Source organism: Chlamydotis macqueenii, chromosome 6, assembly GCF_036417535.1.
Source record: "Chlamydotis macqueenii isolate bChlMac1 chromosome 6, bChlMac1.mat, whole genome shotgun sequence".
NCBI lineage: Eukaryota > Metazoa > Chordata > Aves > Otidiformes > Otididae > Chlamydotis > Chlamydotis macqueenii.
In genome coordinates, this window is record NC_141561.1 from 17,058,429 (window position 1) to 17,078,383 (window position 19,955).

General features: G+C 51.5%; 1 protein-coding gene across 1 annotated transcript; it reads left to right on the forward strand.

Moving 5' to 3' along the window:
• The first annotated feature begins 72 nt into the window (after window positions 1–72).
• ARPC2 (actin related protein 2/3 complex subunit 2) lies at window positions 73–19,767 on the forward strand. The gene is made up of 10 exons (XM_086750568.1): window positions 73–250; window positions 9,353–9,387; window positions 10,384–10,496; window positions 12,647–12,692; window positions 13,262–13,448; window positions 13,880–13,973; window positions 16,210–16,336; window positions 17,747–17,847; window positions 18,335–18,435; window positions 19,327–19,767. Exons 1-10 carry the CDS (start codon window positions 177–179, stop codon window positions 19,349–19,351), a joined length of 903 nt encoding a protein of 300 aa, XP_086606694.1. The 5' UTR covers window positions 73–176; the 3' UTR covers window positions 19,352–19,767.
• The last annotated feature ends 188 nt before the right edge of the window (window positions 19,768–19,955 follow it).

Below are 19,955 nucleotides of genomic sequence, written 5' to 3' on the forward strand. Positions count from 1 at the left end.
GGCGGGCGCGCTTCCGCCACCGCCTGCCAGCTCCGCCGCGGTCCGGGCCGGAAGTGACGCGCGGGCGCGAGAGCGGAAGCGGCGGCGCAGGCTCGGGCGGGTCCCCGGTGCGCGCAGCGGGCTCGGCTGCCTCCGGCCTCGGCGCCCTGAGAGCCCCTCCCCTCCCCGGCACCGACATGATCCTGCTCGAGGTCAACAACCGCATCATCGAGGAGACCCTCACGCTCAAGTTCGAGGGCGCGGCCGCCGGGTAGGGACGGGGCGGGGGCCGGGGGCCAGGCCGGGCCTGGCGGGGACAGGGGGCGGGGGCGGCGGCGGCTGGCGGGGGCAGGGCTGTGCCGTGCCGTGCCTGAGGCCTAGGCGGGTGAGTCGGGACCGGGCGGTGGTGCCGGTGTAGGGTGGGGGCCCGAGGGAGGATGGGACTGAGCGGGGCGGGGGTGGGCAGGGAGGCAGGATGGGGGCTGGGGGAGCTGGTACGGGGGCAGGATGGAGGGGCTGGGCTGGGAGGGGTGGTGGTGTCAGGGCAGGATGAGGGCCTGGAGAATGAGGAGGGAGAGGCACTGAGGTAGGGTTGGGGGGCGAAGTGGGCAGAGCTGGGACAGGGCGGGGGTCTGTCGAGTGAGAGGGCTGGGGGGGGGTCGGTACTGGGGGAGGGCGGTCTGGGCGGGGGTAACCGAGCTGGGGGTGGTGGAGTTGATCGGAGCCTGGGCAGAATGAAGGCCCGGGGGATGAGGGGGAAAAGCTGGGCCGGCAGAATTGGAGGGAGGAGCGGGGCTTGATGGGGTGGCTAGTGCTAGGGTAGTGTGGAGGCCTGCGGGAGGAGGAAGGAGCTGGGGAGGGTATTGGAGATCGGAGTGTTGAGGGGGGCCTAGGGGAAGAGAGCTGGAGGAGCGGGCATGGGCAAGGAGGGAGTTGGGAAGGGGGGAAGGTGGATTTACAGGAATGTTGGCTTTGAGTAAAGCAGCCTTCATCAGAACGGGCCCGGTGTGGTGGCAGTGCTGGTACAGAATGTGTAGGGGGAGCCGAGGGACAGGAAGCCTGTGTGTGGAGCTGTGGTCTCAGCCTTGTGCTTTGAGAGTGGGCAGGAGATTCCAGCCTGCTCCACTTTGCTTTTCCAGGCAGGAGGGATGCAGGCCCACAGCTCTGTCACGGCCCCTGGTGCCAGTCTGGTGGGTGTCTTGGCCTCAGGGAGCGGTGGGGATCGGATTTGCACCTGCATCTCTGACTGGGACAGCTCAGTCCCTGGGGAGCCAGTCGTTATTTTTACTGCGAGTGTTGCACTGTTGTTTAGGACTCTAAAGGTGCTTGTCTGAGCACAGCTTAGCTCAGAAGAGACTCCCTTCATATAAATGTCCGTATCTGCAGCCAAGCTACCTGTGAGCTCGCTGCCCTGTCTGCGCCAGGCTCCTTTGTACGGTGGTGCTATCTCTGGGGTGGAGCCTGCCCTGACGCTTCAAAGAACAGGGCCCAGGGTGCTCTGGGAAGGGACCCTTTTTCTGTGTCGCTTTTTCCTCCGGTGGCTTTCGGAGCTCTCGGCCTTTTGTGTGCAAAACTTTGACAGAGGCCACTTCCTCTGCTTCCCCCTCTCAGTTGATTTCTTGCTCGGTTATTTTTGTTGTGAGTTTTGGTTTTTGTTTTTTTTTTTTAAATAAAATAACCTCACAGGCTGCACTGCCTTGCAGGAGAGCCGAGCTGCTTGTGGGCTTTTTATTCTTCTTGAGCCTCATCGTTTAACACAACAAGTTTCCCCAGAGTACAGGCACCACACTGGGAAGAGAGAGCTCCCGGGTGACGGCTGTGGTATTGCAACTGCATCCATTAGAAAATATTACGTGTACGGAGGTGAACAGTGTGTGTCAAAAACGCTCGTTCATCACAAGTCCGTACCAAGGCACTCTTCCTGCTGGAGAGAAAATGCACGTGCAGCCCTGTGTTGGTGTAAATGTGGAGGTGGCAATCTGCAGGTTTAAATGCACCTTGAAACCCTGACTCTGCGCGACCGGAGCTGGAGTTGCGTGCTCTGCACCAACCTGCAGGCCCCTGAAGTTTCCGTTTCAGTGTACAGCAAAGCCTACTCGCTCTGTGTCAGCACGCTTGCCGGGCGTACTGATTGTTCCTGGATCGATTCTTAGTGCTGCTGATGGTGCTCTGCTCCTACCTCTTAATCATCTACAGCATGTTCTTTTCTTTAGATGTCATTTCTAGATAGGTTTTGTGCCTTGAGTGTGCTGCTGGTGGAGAGGAAGTTACTTATTTCTGCATTTTCTTCTGTGCTTGTGCTGGGGCCCTCCTGTCCAGGCAAGCGCAAGGCGGAGACAAAGGTCTGAGATGTACAGGGAGGTGTACTTTTTTTTTTTTTTTTTTTTCCTTTCCCTTTTTGGTTTCAGGATCATTCCCATGGCACTGAGCCTGGAGGCAGGAGGGGATTTGCTGTATTTCACTGTTTTGGTGATGGTTTTTCCAAGGTGTGTCTTGGGGATGGACACAGGACAGTCAGGGCAAGGTCAGGCCTTGAGGGATTTGGTGACTGAGAGGAGTGGGTCTGGACACTCACACAGAGTTGGTCGTGAGTAATTTGGTCTAAAACAGGAGTGGGAGAGACACATTGCACAGGTTTGTCCATAGCAGTTGCCTCGTAGCCAGGTGTGCCTGGTGGCTTCAGCACCAACCTGGGAGTTGGGCAGGGTGGCATTTGTTTCCAAATCCTTTGCCAGAGACTTGTTGTGTGACGTGGGCTGTGTCGCTCTGCTCTGCTTCCCATGGCCACGCTGTGGCCATGCTTCATCCAGGCTCCTGCAGCGCTTTCCTGGACCTTCAGGTGACACTTTGTATTTCGCAGTATTGTATAGAACTAGGTCACGTTTGGAAGTTGGAGCTAATAACTGCTCATAACATTATTGTCATATATTATATGTCGAAATCTGCTCTGCATGAAGGTCCATCAACTGTCTCTGGAGTTCCCAGTATGGAAGGTGCCTTGGCAGGGCTGCAGACAGAGATCAGCACTTGAGGCAGGGTCTAACCCATGTCTAAGAGTCCTCCCTTGACAAGGTCCTTGGGGTTTGGCAGTGTCCACCTGTAAATAGGGTAATTCCAGATTTGGTCTGGTTTTGTGGGCAAAACCAATGGAAATCTCACCTCCTTGGAAAGCCACCGTTGAACGTTGGTTTTTAGATCAAGGTGGTGACAGGTAATGGACTTCAATGCATCTGATTTTTTTATTATTATTTATTTAATATTGTAATTCTTTGTTTGAAATCTATTTGCTTAAACCAACCACATTTTGAAATAAAGACCTAAAGCTACCAGAACCTGTTGAAATAACTTGAGTTAGGAATTTGCTGTTGAAACTTTCAAGCATCAAGCTGCTGCACTGAGGGAACGAGTACCTGGTCAGTATGAAATGAGGCGGCTTGTGAGTTTTTGGAATACCAAACCCCATGAACGAAGCCCTGTGCCACACTTCCACTGGAGTCAGTTAAATTTAAAGCAGGACAAAACCGGATGGCAAATCTGTTTTAGGAGGCAGTTCCTCCCCATGTGGTAACAGAACGAGTATTCACCAGACACAGAAGACAGTCATCAAAATGTTTTACACTTAAATGAATCTCCTAGATCTCTGGTAAATTAATCATCTATCTCAAACTGTTACTTAGTATTTACCCACTGTGCAAAAGAAAATAAATTTGCATAACTGGAGAACAACGTGCCTTTTCCCTTGGTTGGGGGCGGAAGAAAGAGAACCTCACATTAAATCTTTCATTTCTTTACAGCCTTTAGTAGGTACAAATCTGCAGGGCTTCAGGACTATTAGCTACATTGGAAAACAGCTGAAGCTTGAACTTCCCTGATGCAGAGCAGTTCCTGTAAGCTGGTTGGAGAGCTGGGCTGAAGCTGTGCCTGCGTACTTTATGGTGTTTCCCATTTGCGGTCGCTTTGGTGTCTGTCGGCTGTAGAGCTGAGCCCTTTAGACAGGGAGGCTGAGCGCTGGGTGAAACCAGGTAGCGTGAACTTCATGTTCATGATGTGACATGCAAAGTGAGCTCATTGGAGGGAGACCAAGGAGCGTCTAGAGGCTGTCAGGCATGCTGGGAGGGTAGAAGAGCTTTAGGTCCTGCCAGGGACCACTGAGAAACTCCCTCCAGGAGTGGCTGTGGCGATCTGTGGCTCCAGCACTTCAGGTGAGCTCAGCAGCCCCACTTAAAACAGAGGTTGCTCCTCTTCCACCACCTCCTTCTTGCTGACATAGACGTTTTTGTGGCTTCAGGGGAAATGGGATTGGGGAAGTGACCTAGGTTAAAATTAAACAGGCAAAACTGGGTATTTTTAGCCCAGATGAGTTTCCTCATCCCATTCATTGTGCGAAGGCCACTCACTGTGGTACAGCCGAGGAGCAGAGATCGGATCTCCTTCCTTCAGCAGCAGTGGCAGGTGCTGGCTCAGCATCCTTGCGAACTTGACCTGGAGCCATGCATCTGCCCCAGCACGACCTCACCTGCTGAAACTCAAGCTGCCTCGCTCTGAGGAATGCTCAGGCACTAGCAGAAAGTGGGACCCTTGGGTTCAGTGTGGCATGGGTGGTCCTAATGGTGAACCTTGGTTATCTGAGCTTGGTTGACTGAGTGTGCTGTAGGTGTTTGAGCATAGCTCCTGGGCTGCCACATCACATCTGGCTTCAGCCACCGGGGAACGTGACTTTGCATTAATGGTGGATCGTGAACCACCTCTGTCCAGAGCTAGGCAGTGCTCTGCTTTCGAGCAATAGCACAGGGAACAGAAGGGAAGAGCAGCCCAGAACTGCAAAGTGTTAGGCTTTCACAGGTTGTTCTGTCACTGCTCCAGCCTCAGTTTTCATCTTGAGTTTCCGAGAGGGGCCTGCTCTGTGTTATCCTCTGAGAAAGGTTTTCACTCCAGCCACTGGCGCTTGACACCAGAGAAACGTGGGTATCAGTTGCTCTACTGAAGAGATGCAGTGAATGGTGTGCACAGGATGAGGTTCTTTCCTGCAGACCCACCGCAGCGCTGGCAGCTGATTGCTCCGGCAGGGAACCGCGGTCTACCTGCCCACAGCTGGAACAGCATGGGGCAAAGACCTGGCTGGAAGCAGACCTGCCCGTACCTGTGCGCTGTGGGACCAGTCCGTGCTTTGTCCACTGGGAATCCCGACGCCTTCCTACTAGCCAGACTCCTCCAGGCTGCCCTGCCCACTGCGGGGGAGAAGCTTGGGCACGGAGGGGTCGCCTAACTGAGAAGGGAGAGCCGATACGCGTGGGAGCTGCTGTACACTGCTCAGCATCACCCTGACGGAGCACTACTGTTTGAGTTCATGGTGGGTGTGCTGCCAGAGCTACAGGAGCTCTTTAATTTCATACACTCCTGCAGCTTACGCAGGGTAGCTTTTGTTAGCTGAGTGGGGCTTGGGAGTGGAGGAACTGTTCAGATAATTTTAGACATTGCTCATAATTTTTTTATTGGAGTGACCTTTCTGTAGCGAGAACCTGCAGTCTGTCACTGAATCTGACTCGCTCTCTCCAAACTGTATGTTGGCTCCCGTGATCTGAAAGCTCTGCTCAGAGCTTTAAGCTTTGAAATAACCCCCTTTCTATTTTTTACCCTCTCCTCTGGGGCAAGAGATAAGAATATCTGCATGCCTGCAGCTTTTGAAATAATTGCAGTCCTGCTTTATTTGGTACAGGCCTTAATTGTGATATGGGAGATGCTTCAATACAGTTGTTGGCCAAATTTGCATTTAGGTCTGATTAATACAGAGGGCTCTGTATAATTACAGTCTTCAGTCTTCTGTTCTTAAATTTGTTGTAACATATGGCTAAGAGTTTGGAAGTTGTCAGAGTCAAAACTGAGGAAATGCTGTCAGAAAAAAAGATTTGTTGTTGCTCTTAAGTGCTTGCTGGCGTCTCTCCGTGGGCACTGTGGCTCCTCATGGATGTTCTGCTGGGGTGAAAAATCTGATTTGGAGCTGGCTCTGTATTAGATAGAGCATAGAAGCCATTTGGAGATGAATAGCAGGAATGCAGGCAAGAAGACATAAAGCCTGTCAGAGCCTTTTGTTGTTACAAGTAGAGGGCAGATGGGATTTGGTGTGGATTTGACTTCAAACCTGATAAGTGTTATCAGAAAATGGACTGCTGCCACCGCTTGGAACAGCTGCCATTTTAGCACATGAGTTCAGGCAGGGTTTTGCAGAAAGGTCTGGTCTGGATTTGGTGGTTAGTGCAGAGAGGAGCCATCTCAGTTATATGAGCTGGTTTTATTGTCCATTCAGGGCAGAGGGTAGCAGACAGGGAAGGTGGCTGGGGGACGCTATGGTTCAGGTAGTATTGGTGGTAAGGAGCTTGCAGGGGTCCCAATAGCTCTCTGCCGTGGGAGCAGATGGTCTGTACTGTCTGAAATCCTCTGAGTGTAGCCAGGCTTAGTCTGGTTCTCAGAGCCTTGAATCAGAGGTGGAAGTGAACCCCGGATGAGCTCCAGCTGCCCAGAGACCCGTTTCAAAGTAAAATGCGAAAAGGATGGTGGGGATGTACAGTCATTCTGCGCTGAGCTGCTAAACTGCTGATTCTCGACACGTGTGGGTGGGTCTCATCACAGAGGCAGGGGATACCGGACTGTGCTAGACCACGCAGAACTCTTCGGGATCACACCAGTAACCTGACTGGTAACCAGTACCCACCTCGCTGCAGCACAGCACTAGTCCCACGTCTGCTGTGCATCCCCTGGGCGAAGCCCACACGAGAGCGGGATGGGCTGGGCACGCCTAAATGTGGAGAGCACATGCTGCATCTCTGCAGGGTGTTCGGGATGTCCCCACTGCTATTTTTCTTGGCGGAAAATGGGGGTGGTGCGAGGTTGGAGGGGAAGTAATTGCGTGCCTGTGACCTGCAGCGCCATTGCTTGTCCAGAAGCTGTGGGAGGCTGGAGGCGAGAGCTCCTCTCTCTTCTACCTGGGGACTTTTTGATGGGGGAATGACAATTCAAGTAGCAAAAGGGGTGATTTTTCTGTTGTAGAAATGCTTTAAGTAGCATTAGATGGTTTTGGTGAGGTGAGCAAGAGAAATAAGTAGAAGCATTTTAAACTTTGGGGTTGTAAGGCTGCTGAACTGTGAAGCATTAAGCTTGCTTTGCTCCAGACACACGTTGATGCTTCCCTGTCCTGCCCTGGGCTGGGCCAGGCCGGGGTTCCTTGGGTGTGTGCCAGGCGAGGCAGAAACACCACCCTGCAGTAGATGACGGGGCCAGCGTGGCCGCAAGGAGCTCTGTATGCGGTTCACATGAGCGCTCGCTTCACGGAGGCTGTGTGCTGGGAAGCGGTTGAATATTCATCACCCGAAGTTCTGCTCAGTTACCTGCTTTTCCCTTAAATATCTCCCCTCCTCACCATCCCCAAGTACAAGAAGCATGCCACTCGGGAAATCAGTGCTAAAATAACTTCTAAGAAATCCACGCTTGTGCAATGAAATGTTCAGAAATGGGGCTGTGTTAGCCATCAGCTTTTGTACGCAGAACAAAAGCTCTCGTGCAGAGCCGTTAACCGACTTTGGGTACGTGGTTTGCCACTTAAATAATGTGACAAGTGATCTTCCTGCCATTCCCTGGGGTACTGGGTGAGCCATCAGGGGATCTTTGTCCTTCCTCTGCACAACCACTCCAGTGCTCGCTGGCTGTCTCTTGCTTCCCTGCATTGCTCAGAGAGAGGTGCTGTGTTGGTAGTCTCCGCTTGGAGCTGGGGCTCTGGGAGGCATCAGCTCCGTGTGTATGGGGAATGGGGTTTGAACGGTGGAACTCTGAGAAGACGGAACTGAGGTTTAAGGATGCGTCCTCTTTAATATTCCTAGCTCTCATGTGCCTGACTGCGCTATCTTTAAAGCTTCCTACATAAGTTTCTTTTTTTGTAAAAATTTATACTGCCATCCAAGCTGATTCCCAAGTCTGAGTGTGATGCTCTGAAAGAAGAATGCATCTGCATCAATTGACCAAGTGGGATCAGCGGGATTTTCTTTCATCTCTGCTCTGAGCTGTCCTCAGTGAGCAGATGTGGCTTTGGGAATTGCTCCCCTTTGCAAGAGCGTGAGTCGAATATGCAGCCAGGGATGCCCTATGAGCCTCCATCTCAGGCCTGTCTGGGAAGGGAAGATGAGAGCAAGCGAGGTCGCAGGAAGCTGGCGCAGCTCTTAAACTAAAGGACCTGCCTTGGGTGCACTCGCACAGCTTCTTTCAAGTGTCTGGTTTTTATCTTCAGCGATGCAGCACAAAAGGCAGAGGCTCTCCAGCCTCCCAACAGAAAGGGCTGTTGCTTTTCACAGCTAATAACTTTCAACAAGCAGCAACACTTAATCATTTCTACTTAGGATCTCCAGCTGGGGGTTAATTCCTTCCTTTCCACCCGCGTAAAATGTTGTTGACCCAGTGGATGGTCTGGGATCAGTGCTGTTCAGTACCTTGGTCTCCCTGCATTGCCCATCTTGAGTTTGAACACATTATGGTCATTTCTGGCTTCCATGAATTAGACTGCAGAAAAAAGCTGATGGAAGAACAGTGCTTTCTGCTGGAAAAAAAAAAATCTAAGATGTTGTTAAATCTTCACACCCGCAGCATAAGAAGTGATGTGCCTTTGGCTTGCAAGGTGCTCTTATTGCTGAGCAGGGATCCCAAAGAAAACCTGGACAGTGTTAGGGCAAACCTAGGTCTAAACCTGCAGAGATAGTGGGCATGGCATTGGGGTATTTTGTAAGGGACATGGTGAGGCAGGACGAAATGCACATCTGGGAAGTTATCTTCTGTGGTTTGCTCCTATTGCCAAACTCGGAGAAGGGGTCTTCTCTGCGAGTGAGTTACATCACGTTTGCAGAGCTGCTGCTGATGGTGAAGGGAGCACCGTGTCAGGAAGGATTGCTCAGCCTCTAAGTCCCTTCCATGAATTTGTATCACAGGAACTTGCAAAATAGCCTCTGTCCCTGAATCTGTATCGTGGCTGTTCTGTACGGAGAATGTGCTTGTTAAAACAAACCCGGTAGTGACGAGTGGCTTTCCCAGACATTTCTAACTGGAAATCTGCACTCTCAAAAGCTATTAATAAACTAGAAATAATAACAATCTCTGCCAGCTTTGAGGCCTATTTTATATTATCTGGGGTAAAACTGGTGCTTATAGGAACGGGGAGAAGTCTGACATTTCTTGTCAAAGATTATCTGCTAGTTGAACAGCTGGAGTCAGAAGGGTTTTTAGGTACGGCTGCTTGTGAGAAATAAGGCATTAGAAATTAATCCTCTTTCCTTCACAGCTTGGAGGCTGCTGCTTGAATTTTCATTTACCTCCTTTGGTTTTTTTTGCTTTCTAGAAATAAACCAGAGGCAGTAGAAGTAACATTTGCAGGTAAGCTGCACAACTCTTGTGACTTCTCTGAAAAAAGGGCTGTCTCGAACAGCCTGCCCACAGTTATGCCTGGCATGCCCGAATTCTCCCTGTGGGGCAACAGGGAGAGCCGCACAGGGGCAGATGATGTGGCCACCCGGCAGTGTCCTCAGAGCTGGGGCTTTGTTGGCTGCACCGTTATTTTCTCTGTCCGTCCACTTTCCCTGGGACTTTCACCACAGCATGAGTTCAGTGGCAGCAGCGCTTTGTTTGGTGTGTGCGTGCTACATAGCTTTTCTCTCTTACCTCGGCCTGTTGTCCAGTTCTGCCCATGGTGCTACTTGTTATTAAGTCTTTAGCACCATCTGGTTTGGATTGCTAGAAAGCTGGCTCAGGGTGACAGGCAAGATGAATTCATTGCCTGAAGTTTGCTCTCCAGGATGAGAAGTGCCGAGGAAGTTCAAGTGTTCATTCAGCAGCTGATTCTTTGCTTCTGTTATCAAGAATCTGCATAAGCTGCAGAGCTCCATGGGGAAGTGAAGCTTGCTAGGTAGCTAGAGGGTTGCCTTTGCCTGCCTTGTGCCCATTCCGCAGTGAAGTGGAAGCTGTCTCAGCAGGCAGCGGCTGAGCTGCCTTTAGTGGCAGAGATGTTTTCTCCTCCAGGCTGCAGCTCTGGCCCAGTGGGCATATCAGTCACTTTCTGTGCTGGACATCCAGAAGGCTCCCATGTCTGCATGTTTGTATCCTTGTGCATTGAGCACAAGCAGATATGCCAGGCCTAAAGCTTTCTGTGATGGACAAGTGTCAAAACTGTTTCAGCCTTTTGAATGATAACAGTTCTCCCTACATGACACTACCACTTTCCTTAATTACGGGTTTCTCCCTTGGTGTATGTGTGAGGGCTGGAGCAAGGGGAACAGTGTCGCTTTATGCAGTTCCTAGAACATGTACGGAAAACCTTCCTCAGAAATAGGAACTGGTTCCTGTTCCCTCACATTTCTCTTTCTTGCTTCATAGACTTTGATGGAGTCCTTTACCATATTTCAAACCCCAATGGAGACAAGACAAAAGTGATGGTCAGTATTTCTCTGAAATTCTACAAGGAACTCCAGGAACATGGTGCTGATGAGGTGAGTGAGCATCTCTGGGCCTTGAGCCTACAAATACTGACTAGGCATGGGCAATGTCCTTGCGATGTTAATGAATGTAACATCTAACCCTTAGAGAAGCATCTGTGCTCCCACCTCACCGTGGTCAAAGAAGCAGCCCTGTGCCAGCTAGGAGTCCCACTTTGCTGGAAGACAAGGGCGAAGTGTGTTCACACTCTCTAATGAATAAGAAGTCATCATGTATGATGCTACAGCCTGAAAGGCAAAAGGCACCACTAATTTTGAAAGTCCAAACGAGTGTGAGGCTTGACCATATAGAAATATTCTCCCTGACTGATGTGCTGAGCCCGCAAGCGAAGGAAGACATCAAGACAAGTGCAGAGTCCCATGGCGCTGCTCTTCTGACTCTAACCACACTTGAGAGCGAGCGATGGGCTCCTGCTGCGTGTGCAGACTTTGATCTGCAAAGTATCTGGTTCCCTTTTTGCTGCTGCTGTGTGAAGTAGCAGGTTCAGTTCCTGTTGGATGGGCTGGGGCTGCGGACGGCCATTTATGGTAGAAAGAGTGAGCCTCTCTGAGCTGTGGTTGGGTGGTGAGGCAGGAAGTGTGACTCAGTTCCTGAGTCAGTTTTCAAATCTCCGCATGTTAGCAAATGGGGTTCACCCAAGGCTCTTCAGCAGGCTTTTGCCTCTGGCTGTCTGTCTTTGGAGGAAAACAAGGAAACTGCTCCATGAGTTTATTGAGAATCTGCCGAGAAAAAGGGGATTTGAACCCAAAGTGAATTTGTGCAAGTTGCTATGAGACCTACCAATGTGGCCATAAATATGACCGAGTGTCCTGCTTTCCCCATATGCAGACCTTTCTAGGAGCAGACTTGCTCACTACGGAACAGGGTAGCAGGAGCTGCCCCACTGAAGGTACTGCTGCTGGCAAACAAGAAAGTCAAGCAGCCGAAACGGTGGACCCCTGCCAGCATGTTTAGCAAGGATCAGCATGGTGCCTGATCCCAAGAGAACCACTGTGGTGGCTGATGCCACCATACATCAGCAGCCACTGCGGTGACAGCAGGAGAGCGGGGTTCCTCTCTGGCCCTGGCTGTTGTGCCAGGGCCCGTTGCTCCACGGTGCATGCTGAGAGTGCAGGCAGCTGATAGGCAACTTCCCGGACTTTGAGAGGAAGATGGGATCTCTGCAGGACTGCCTTGGGAGTGCTGACTAAATAGAAATTACATTTTTAAATCACTGTTTAGCAAACTGTTGCTTTCTCTGCTTCCCTGGAGAAGCTGGAGCTTGTTTCTGCTCCGTCTCCAGTGAAACCCCACTGTGAGGAGCACGAAGTGGGATTCCTGCTAAGACAGAGCATCTCCCTGGGCCTCTCCAGGCTGTTAGGCAGGCTCTCTGCTGAGAGAAGGTTTTGGCATGCAGAGAGCCCATGCATCCTCTCTGCGTGGTAGTGGGTGTCATCCCAGGAGGGCCAGTTCTGCCACAGCATTGTTGTGTTCTTCTCTGTGAAATACCTCCTGTTCCCGGCCCCCTCATTGACACAGAGCTATGGCTCAGCTGAAAATTGCCATTGATGTAAAATTCAGCAGTGATTATGTTTGAAGAAAGGCTTTTGCTGTGCTGTAGGCGGCTGTGCTTCTGGGAGGCATCCAAGCTGCCTGGCAGTCTCCTCTCCGTCCCCATCTGTCCCATGCAATAGGCAGGGCAGGAGATCACCCGGCCACACTGTACCTGACCCCTGCTCTGAACTTGCCTTCTGGCAAGGAGAGGGGTAGGGCACGCTTTACATCTGCCTTGGAATGGGAGGGAGGATTGTAGCCCGCAGATCTGTTGTGTCGAGCTCTGCTGACAGTTCTCCTTTGAACATACAAGGCATATGGGAGGGGTTTTCTTCCCTGCATGAGTTCAAGACTAGCAAGAACTTTTAAAAGTTCCAGTTTTGAGTCCTGTCCCGCAGCACATCCCCTGTCAGTGGGGTTTAGTCTACCTAAAATAAGAGCAGCCAATAATACTAGAAGCTGGTGACTTAATATTTGTCCAGGTTCACTCAGACTAGGGGAGGCAGATGCTGAATTTTATGTTTCTAAATGGAGACTGAACATGGCTTGGGCTGCATGGGAGGAAACAACGCTAATAGCTTGTGTTCTCAATGTTTAATTTCTTTCCTAGGTATTGAAGAAAGTCTATGGAAACTACTTGGTAAATCCTGAATCAGGTAACCTTGCTGTAACATCTACTGTGTGTGTGTGAATGCAATTCCAAAATGACCTAAGTTGCCTCAGAAATGCTCAAATGAAGGCTACACTTCAAGAGCTTGATATGTGTGCCTGTATGTACAATGAATGGCAATTTAAAAGGCAGCTCAGGTATGTCAGGGCTGAGGTAGCTTGCAGCACAAGCTGTAATTCTTGATGCAGCCCTCCTCTGGGAAGCCTCTGTTCCTCACGGTTGAGGTCTTTGTTCTTCTGAAAGACGCTTAGTGAGACACAGGAAAACCATGGTTACCTGTGACAGCATCTCTTCCTACTCACTGCAAAAACTTGGGAGCAGCTCAGCCACCACGTGTGTTTGGGAGCTCAGGAAGGAGCCCCAGGAGCGTTGCCATGGCCACATGCTGAGTTCAGGCATGGCTTCTGCCAGTGCTTGGGTTGGGAAGCACTCGCCCCTGGGGCTTTTGGGAGGGCTTAAGGCAAAGGTGGGACTCTAGATGTTTCTATCTGGAAAATGTTTCTGGCTTCATTAAGGCCCCATGTAGATTATTAAGATGAGTGGCTCTGTCCCCAGGTTACAATGTCTCTTTGCTCTATGATCTGGAGAACCTTCCTGCAGACAAGGACGCTATCGTGCACCAAGCCGGCATGTTGAAACGCAACTGCTTTGCTTCGGTCTTTGAGAAGTATTTCAAATTCCAGGAGGAGGGCAAAGAAGGAGAGAAAAGAGCCGTCATCCACTACAGGGACGATGAGACAATGTAAGTGTTCAAACCAAGCAGCCTCGGAGTCGGACAGCTGTCAGTACGCTCTCTGCTTCTGCTTACAGCTGTAGGATGTCATGGAAAGTCAGGAAATCTGCTGCTCTGTGCTTCAGCAGGGTAATAAGGGCCTGTCCTATGCTGTCAGAAGTATCCAGTGAGGGTAACGCTCATCCCGCGGGCTGCAGAAATGTTACACAAGTGTCTCTGTTAGTGGCAGCACTTGTGGTTGCATGCAGGAGGGGAACTGGCTGCTCCCACCAGAAATGTTTTGCTCCCTGTAAATACTGTCTCGAGGGAGGGGAAATTTTCAGCAGCCAGGCCTGTGAATGGTTGTTGAATCTACTTGACCTTGTCACGTGGTTGCTTCCTCATCCAGTTGTGCTTCTTAGCTCCTGTTCACAGCTACGTTCTCTCTCGCTCACCTGCAGGTATGTCGAGGCGAAAAAGGACCGCGTCACAGTTGTGTTCAGCACGGTATTTAAGGATGACGATGATGTGGTGATTGGAAAGGTGTTTATGCAGGTATGGAAACTGAACTATGGGGAAAGGGTCTGGTCCTTGATTCAGATCCCTTCTTGCTTGAAGCAGTGTTGCCCAACAAGCAGATGTTAGGCAGAAGTGAGCGCACAGGCAGTTTAATGCATGTAAATGCTTTGCAGGGCTCCAGGCTGCCCTGCGATGGAAGAACCATGTTAATAGGCATAGGCAGTGTATCTTCTAATCCAGGCTTTTGCATTGGCATCTTTGTTATCGATGGCCTTGCTCGTATCGACAATCAAACATACTATGTGTTACAGTTGACAAACACCACAGTGAATGCTTCAGTATCCCCCTTGAGGCCCTGTGCTGCAGCTAGCTGTGGTATAGGGATCGCCAGCCCACTGAGGAACTGAGCGTGGTGGAGAGGCCATTGAGGGAGCAGAAGGGGCAAGGCGAGGTTGTGCTATGCCTGGAATGGTGCTGAGGGTCATCTTCACCTCAGAGTTTGATCCCGCTAATGCGCAAATGCTGCAGAGAGGCTTAGGCTGGAAGCAGCTCAGTGTGACTGCTCTCGCATGCTGCCACGGGCTCTTGATTTGAGCTTTTCAGAGCTATGAATTTGCTTAGTTTGTGGCCTTGAATCAATCAATGCCAAGTACTTCTGGGCTCAGCTGCCCTTTGCAACTGCCACTTAGCCGAGAAGCATTCAGAGGCCTGTAGTAAACGCTTCATGTGTCTGTCAGGGACTGTGTGCAGCCTGTGAAGACTGAGACATTTGCTTACAGCTGGGGAAGGCTCCGTGCATACTGGTACATGTGTTCATCCGTGTCGCTGGGCTGCCTAGCTCACCTTGTGTCTGCCGAAGCACTTGGGGAGCCTCCTGCACGGACATGGCCATCGAGCAGGGTCCTTCAGGGTGTTCTGGGCAAGAGGAGCTTTAGCCTGTTCATTCAGGGGTGCCAGGCCATGCTGCTGACAGGCTCGTGGACAGCAAGTCACTGGCCCAGTTTGCTTAATACCAGTTTACCTGTGTTTGGGGTCATTACAACAGGCTCTGTTGTGATGGGAGTCTTATCTCACAGACTGTGTCTTTTAACTATGGGCAGGGCATCTGCTCTGGCTTTGAGCTTTTCCCTGCTGGCATATCTCACAGTCTGGAATTCAGCTTTTAAAACAGAGAGGGAGGCGTAAGGTGAACAAAACGGGGTTTGTGAGGCTCCCAGGGAGGTGGCAGGGCTTCAAGGAAGTGGATGTCCCAGAGTCTTCATGTCCCAAGTTCTTGGTTTTTACAACAGCAAACCCTGCTCCTGCCTAACCACAAGAATTTCCACTCTGAGTCATGCTGGCTCCTTCCCTCCAGCTATTGCTCTTGCGTAACACAGCCCAGTCAGGCATGGTGGCTGCTCATCTGGGCTCTCATGGAGAAAATCTGACCATTAACTAACCAGTGAAGCCATTTAAACCGTTTCACCCTCTGGCATAAGCAGACAGAAGTGCAAGCTAAGCATTTCATTAAGGAAACCCCAGTGAACTACTCAGTTTTCCAAATTGGGCGCAGATGTTCCTGCTTTTCTCAGGGTGAGCTGTGCTAAGAAGGGAGGAGAGGCTGAGGGTGGCTGATGCTGTGTGGGCTGGGCTGGGGGTCAGTGAGGCAGAGGGGAGGCTGCCCTGCCTTGGGACAGGGGAATGGTGTCTGGCCTTTCCCAGCCCCATGTAGGGACAGTCCTGTAACTCCTGAAACGTGCAGCCAGTTCATTTTGAGTGAGATGGGAGTCGTGCTGCTGTTGGAGAGTTTCCGTGGTGGAAGGGACTCCTGGTGGGAGATAATTTCTCAAATGGCAGAGCCTTATACTGGGTGCAGTGGAAAACTTGCAGCCCTTTCTGAGAATTTCCGTTCCTTGGGGGTGATGGGTGCCACCCACTTTTGCTGGAAGCGTTGGTGGTGTTGACTTTCTGGCAGGAGCTGTGCTGTCTCATGTGCTTCCTCAGAGGTTTCCCTTCCACAAAATACTCATGGCAGGAAGTGGGACGCTGAAAGCCACCCCAGCTGAGGAGCTGTGCTACAAACGTGTAAACAGTGACAGCTGTGCATTTTCATCTGATTCTGCTGGGAAAAAGGATTGTTTTCCAGAGGTTTGGCCTGATGGACTCAGCCCATTCAGGGAAAGCTGTGAAACCTCCTGCTCAGTTGCCCTGTCGGAGTGGGGCACCCCATTTGCTTTCCCAGTGCGTTGCTGGAGTGTTGCAGTGGGACTCACCTTCACTTTGTCCTGTTCAGGAGTTCAAGGAGGGTCGCCGGGCCAGTCACACAGCCCCACAGGTGCTCTTCAGCCACAGGGAGCCACCATTGGAGCTGAAAGACACAGACGCGGCCGTCGGCGACAATATTGGCTACATCACCTTTGGTAAGCAGGCAGCTTTCAGGGCTGGGGACACTCAGAGAAGAGAGAGGTTCCTGCTGCTGTATGAAAAACAAAAAGGAATTAATCTTTCCTGAGTGTTCAGATGGGTGACTGGAGACTGAAGGGACTCTGGAGCTGCATTCTGTGTTGTCTGCCCGCTTCAGTGTGTCCCTTTGCTGTATCAGGTCACCTCAGCCCTTCTGTGGGCAAGAAGGTGTGGAAGCAGACAGTGAGCCATTTAGTGTCTGCTTAAAAAATAACTTCAGCATTGGGGAGGAAGGGAAGGGTGGCTTTGTGATATTGTGGAAACTGGAGGTTTTTCCTGGGAGGTTTCATGCAGGTGTATTTGTAGTGTGTCCAGCTGCAGGCGCCTGCACAGTGCTTTATCAGCAGAGGCAATCAGAGAGCTGGGGCCAGGCATCGAGTTCTGCTTCTCCAGCTCTGCCTCCGCTCTCGGCCAAACACTTCCATCTCTGATGAGCCACTTTCCCCTGCCTGCAGAGGTGGCTGGCCAGCAGTCATCCTGGGCAGCAATGCTGATGGCTGAGCTGAGGAGTACAAACCCTGCCCTGTTGAAAGGGAAAGGTCTCTTCTAGAGAAATTGGGGGTCATGGTTCGACATGCCATTAGGGTCTCTCAGGCTGGCAGTCCTGCAGTGTGAAACTCAGAGGTGGACCACAGACATTGCGGCGGAAGGTGAAGTTAGCACTCTACTTCTCCGTGCTGGGAATGGTGCCCTGAGGTTAGGGCAGTGCGGAGCTATGGGAGGGCTGTCTAATAGCAGGTCTGGGACAGCAGCAAGACTTCATTCTTGTCCAGACGCAATTTCCCTGTTATCTGATCTGACAATCCCAGGTGAGATCATCACCCAGACAAAAAGGTCTTTCAGCCCTCAGAGGATACGGGACGCTTAGCACAGCACCAATCTGTGGAAAGAGCAAACCGCTGGACCCCCACAGTAACCAAGTCTGGCGCTGTCACAGGGTCAGCAAGCCGTCGGGCAGAGATCCGCAACTGATTTCAAGATCCAAGGGCAGACTGGATCTTGAAGTCAGTTGAGCGGCCTGGCTGCCCTTGGCTGCCTCCCAGCTCTCTCATCCGTTTGCTTCTCCCAAGCACTGAAGTAGCATCGTGCCGTTTCCTACAGTGCTGTCATCTCCAGACACTTGGCCTTGCCTGTGTCCTCCAGAGTGCACAGCTGTGTCCAGGCTCCTGTGGGAAAGTGCTGCTAAGCCCTGTGTTTAAAATCACAAGTGCTGCTTGATCTTGATATGTGTCACAGTAAGGGTTCTTTGTAGAGAGCACAGTAGGCATTCAGAGCAGCATACCCCGAAGCCTGCAGCACTGGAGGAATCGGAAGCCCTTTGGTAGCCTCGGCAGGCACTAACGGTTTGCGTCGTCCTCTTCTTTCAGTGCTGTTCCCCCGTCACACCAATGCTGCTGCCAGAGACAACACCATAAACCTGATCCACACATTCCGGGACTACCTGCACTATCACATCAAGTGCTCGAAGGTACGGAAGGGATGGGGCTGGGGGATACAGAGTAGCTTTGGCCCCTCGAGCCTGGGTGCTGTGGGGGAGGAGCACGGGGCAGGGGTGCTCCCCTGAGAACTCACTAGGGTCTGCTGTTGCCCTTCCCCATCACACAGGGTTGGCAAATGATGCACCATCGCCTTCTCCCTGTTCTGTGGCACAGGCAGTGCCCGTTTGCTTCCCATCCTAGCAGCAAAGTAGGTTTTTTTTTTTTTTCCCTTTTGAATCTGTTTTTCTTTCTTGGAACAGAAATAAGGGTAATTGTTCAGTGAGATCTGCCTTTGAGCAGTGCTCAGGCAGTAATTTTCACTGTTGCCTCCTGAACTCCCCTTGTAGCACTGTGGCTGTGCCAAGCTAGGTGCTTTCCCAACAGGGAGCAGAAAGATAGCTCCTACCCTGTGACCTGAAATCTCAGCTGTGAAGACAGGATCCTGACATGTCCCCGTTTTGTCCCAATGAAACGCAGGCCTATATTCACACGCGTATGAGGGCAAAAACGTCGGATTTCCTCAAGGTGCTGAATCGTGCCCGTCCAGACGCAGAGAAGAAAGAAATGAAAACAATCACGTGAGTAGCAAAGTGAGGCCCGGCTCTCTGGGCTTCTCTGTCAGCCACGAGCTTGCTCCTTCTCATCTCGGCACGCTCCAGACTGGGGAGGACTGGGATGCTGTGGGGGTGACCAGACCAGGGTCTGATGTGCTGGGACCCCATCTGAGAGAGGAAGGGGGTGTTTCATAGTGAAGTCCTTTCCTGGGTGCCTCGAGACAAAAGACTGGATCAGGGTGCATTGGCCCCCTAGGAACTGGGTCTGTGGCACACCGTGTGCCGGCAGATGCTCTGCAAAAGAAGGCTCGTCCACGGCTCTGCGAGCCCTGGTGTCTCCTGAGCCCATAGTGGCATTCGTGAGGCTTTTCCCCTGTTCTTTAAAGCTGGCTCCAGCGCATGTCCTGGGAGGTTTTGGGTGCTGGAGCAGGTTCCTGCTGCCCGGTGCATCGGCAGCTCCTTGGAGCCCCTGGCTGCCCTTGGCCAGCAGATGGCTGGGGCCAGGAGCACTCCCAGACCACCGTGCTGGCTGGCTAGCTCGCTCCCTCTTTGAATAAAGCAGCCCAGAACAATGCAGGGGAAGGACAGCAGTGATGTGATCATGTTTCCCTCGGGTCCTTTACCCTCTGCTGATCCCAGAGCCCCTTGGTGTCCTCTTTCTGTGCATCCTGGCATGTCCCCTTTGCGTTTCGCTCTGGGGCAGCGGGGCGGTCCCCTCTGTAAAAGCCAACCCCTCCCCTCAGCCCCATGACCTTGCTCTGCAGCCACAAATGCCTCCAAGCTCTGAACCAGCAGTGCCTGCCTGGCTTTGAGAGCTCCGTGCAAGCATGTGCTCCACCAAAAGCCCCGTAGTCACACTGGCGCACCCCAGAACAGTGCCAGGGGCCGTGTTGACCTCTCTTTGCATCCTTTCAGGGGGAAGACGTTCACAACCCGTTAACGCCAGGGTCACTGAGGCTGCTGGAGGACAAAAGTTGAGGCAGTTGCTACCCGATAATCGTAGCTTTTAATGTTGCACCTCTGTGGGCTCATAAGGAATTCAAGCAATCGGGGTCTGTTTGTACGACAGTTTGGGGAGTAATCTGCAGAAACGAGCTGTGCTTGCGAGGACTCGATCGTTCCAAGAAACAAAACCTTAATTCCAGTTTGATTGACTTAATTTCTTTTCTTTTTTAATTTTTTTTTTTCTTTTCAAGCTGTTTCGCTTTGCAATATGTTACCGGAAATAAGTTGCAGTATTTCTTATGAGAATAATGCAATATTAACTTGTTTTCTTCTGGGTATTTGAGTTCAAAACTCCTGTATCTGAAGAAATACTGTTGGGGTTCATTAATAAATGAGATCTTTCTATCTTAAGGGGCTGTAGAAGCTTTGGCTTGTCAGTGCATGTGGCCTTGCCCTGGCTGGGGTGTCTGGAGTCACAGGTGCAAGGGGAATAACTTCTGTATCCCAGAGCAAACTACTTCTGGTGATTTCTGTCCTGGGGGCTGTGCCCAGGTTTAAGAGTGAGCAGGATTTTCCTACTCTCAGCTAGCAATCTCCAC

Coding starts and splice junctions, on each gene's coding strand:
- ARPC2 (XM_086750568.1), top strand. CDS start 177: ATGATCCTGCTCGAGGTCAACAACCGCATCATCGAGGAGACCCTCACG. Junction 12,693..13,261: donor CTTGGTAAATCCTGAATCAG/GTAACCTTGCTG, acceptor CTCTGTCCCCAG/GTTACAATGTCTCTTTGCTC. Junction 13,449..13,879: donor TACAGGGACGATGAGACAAT/GTAAGTGTTCAA, acceptor GCTCACCTGCAG/GTATGTCGAGGCGAAAAAGG.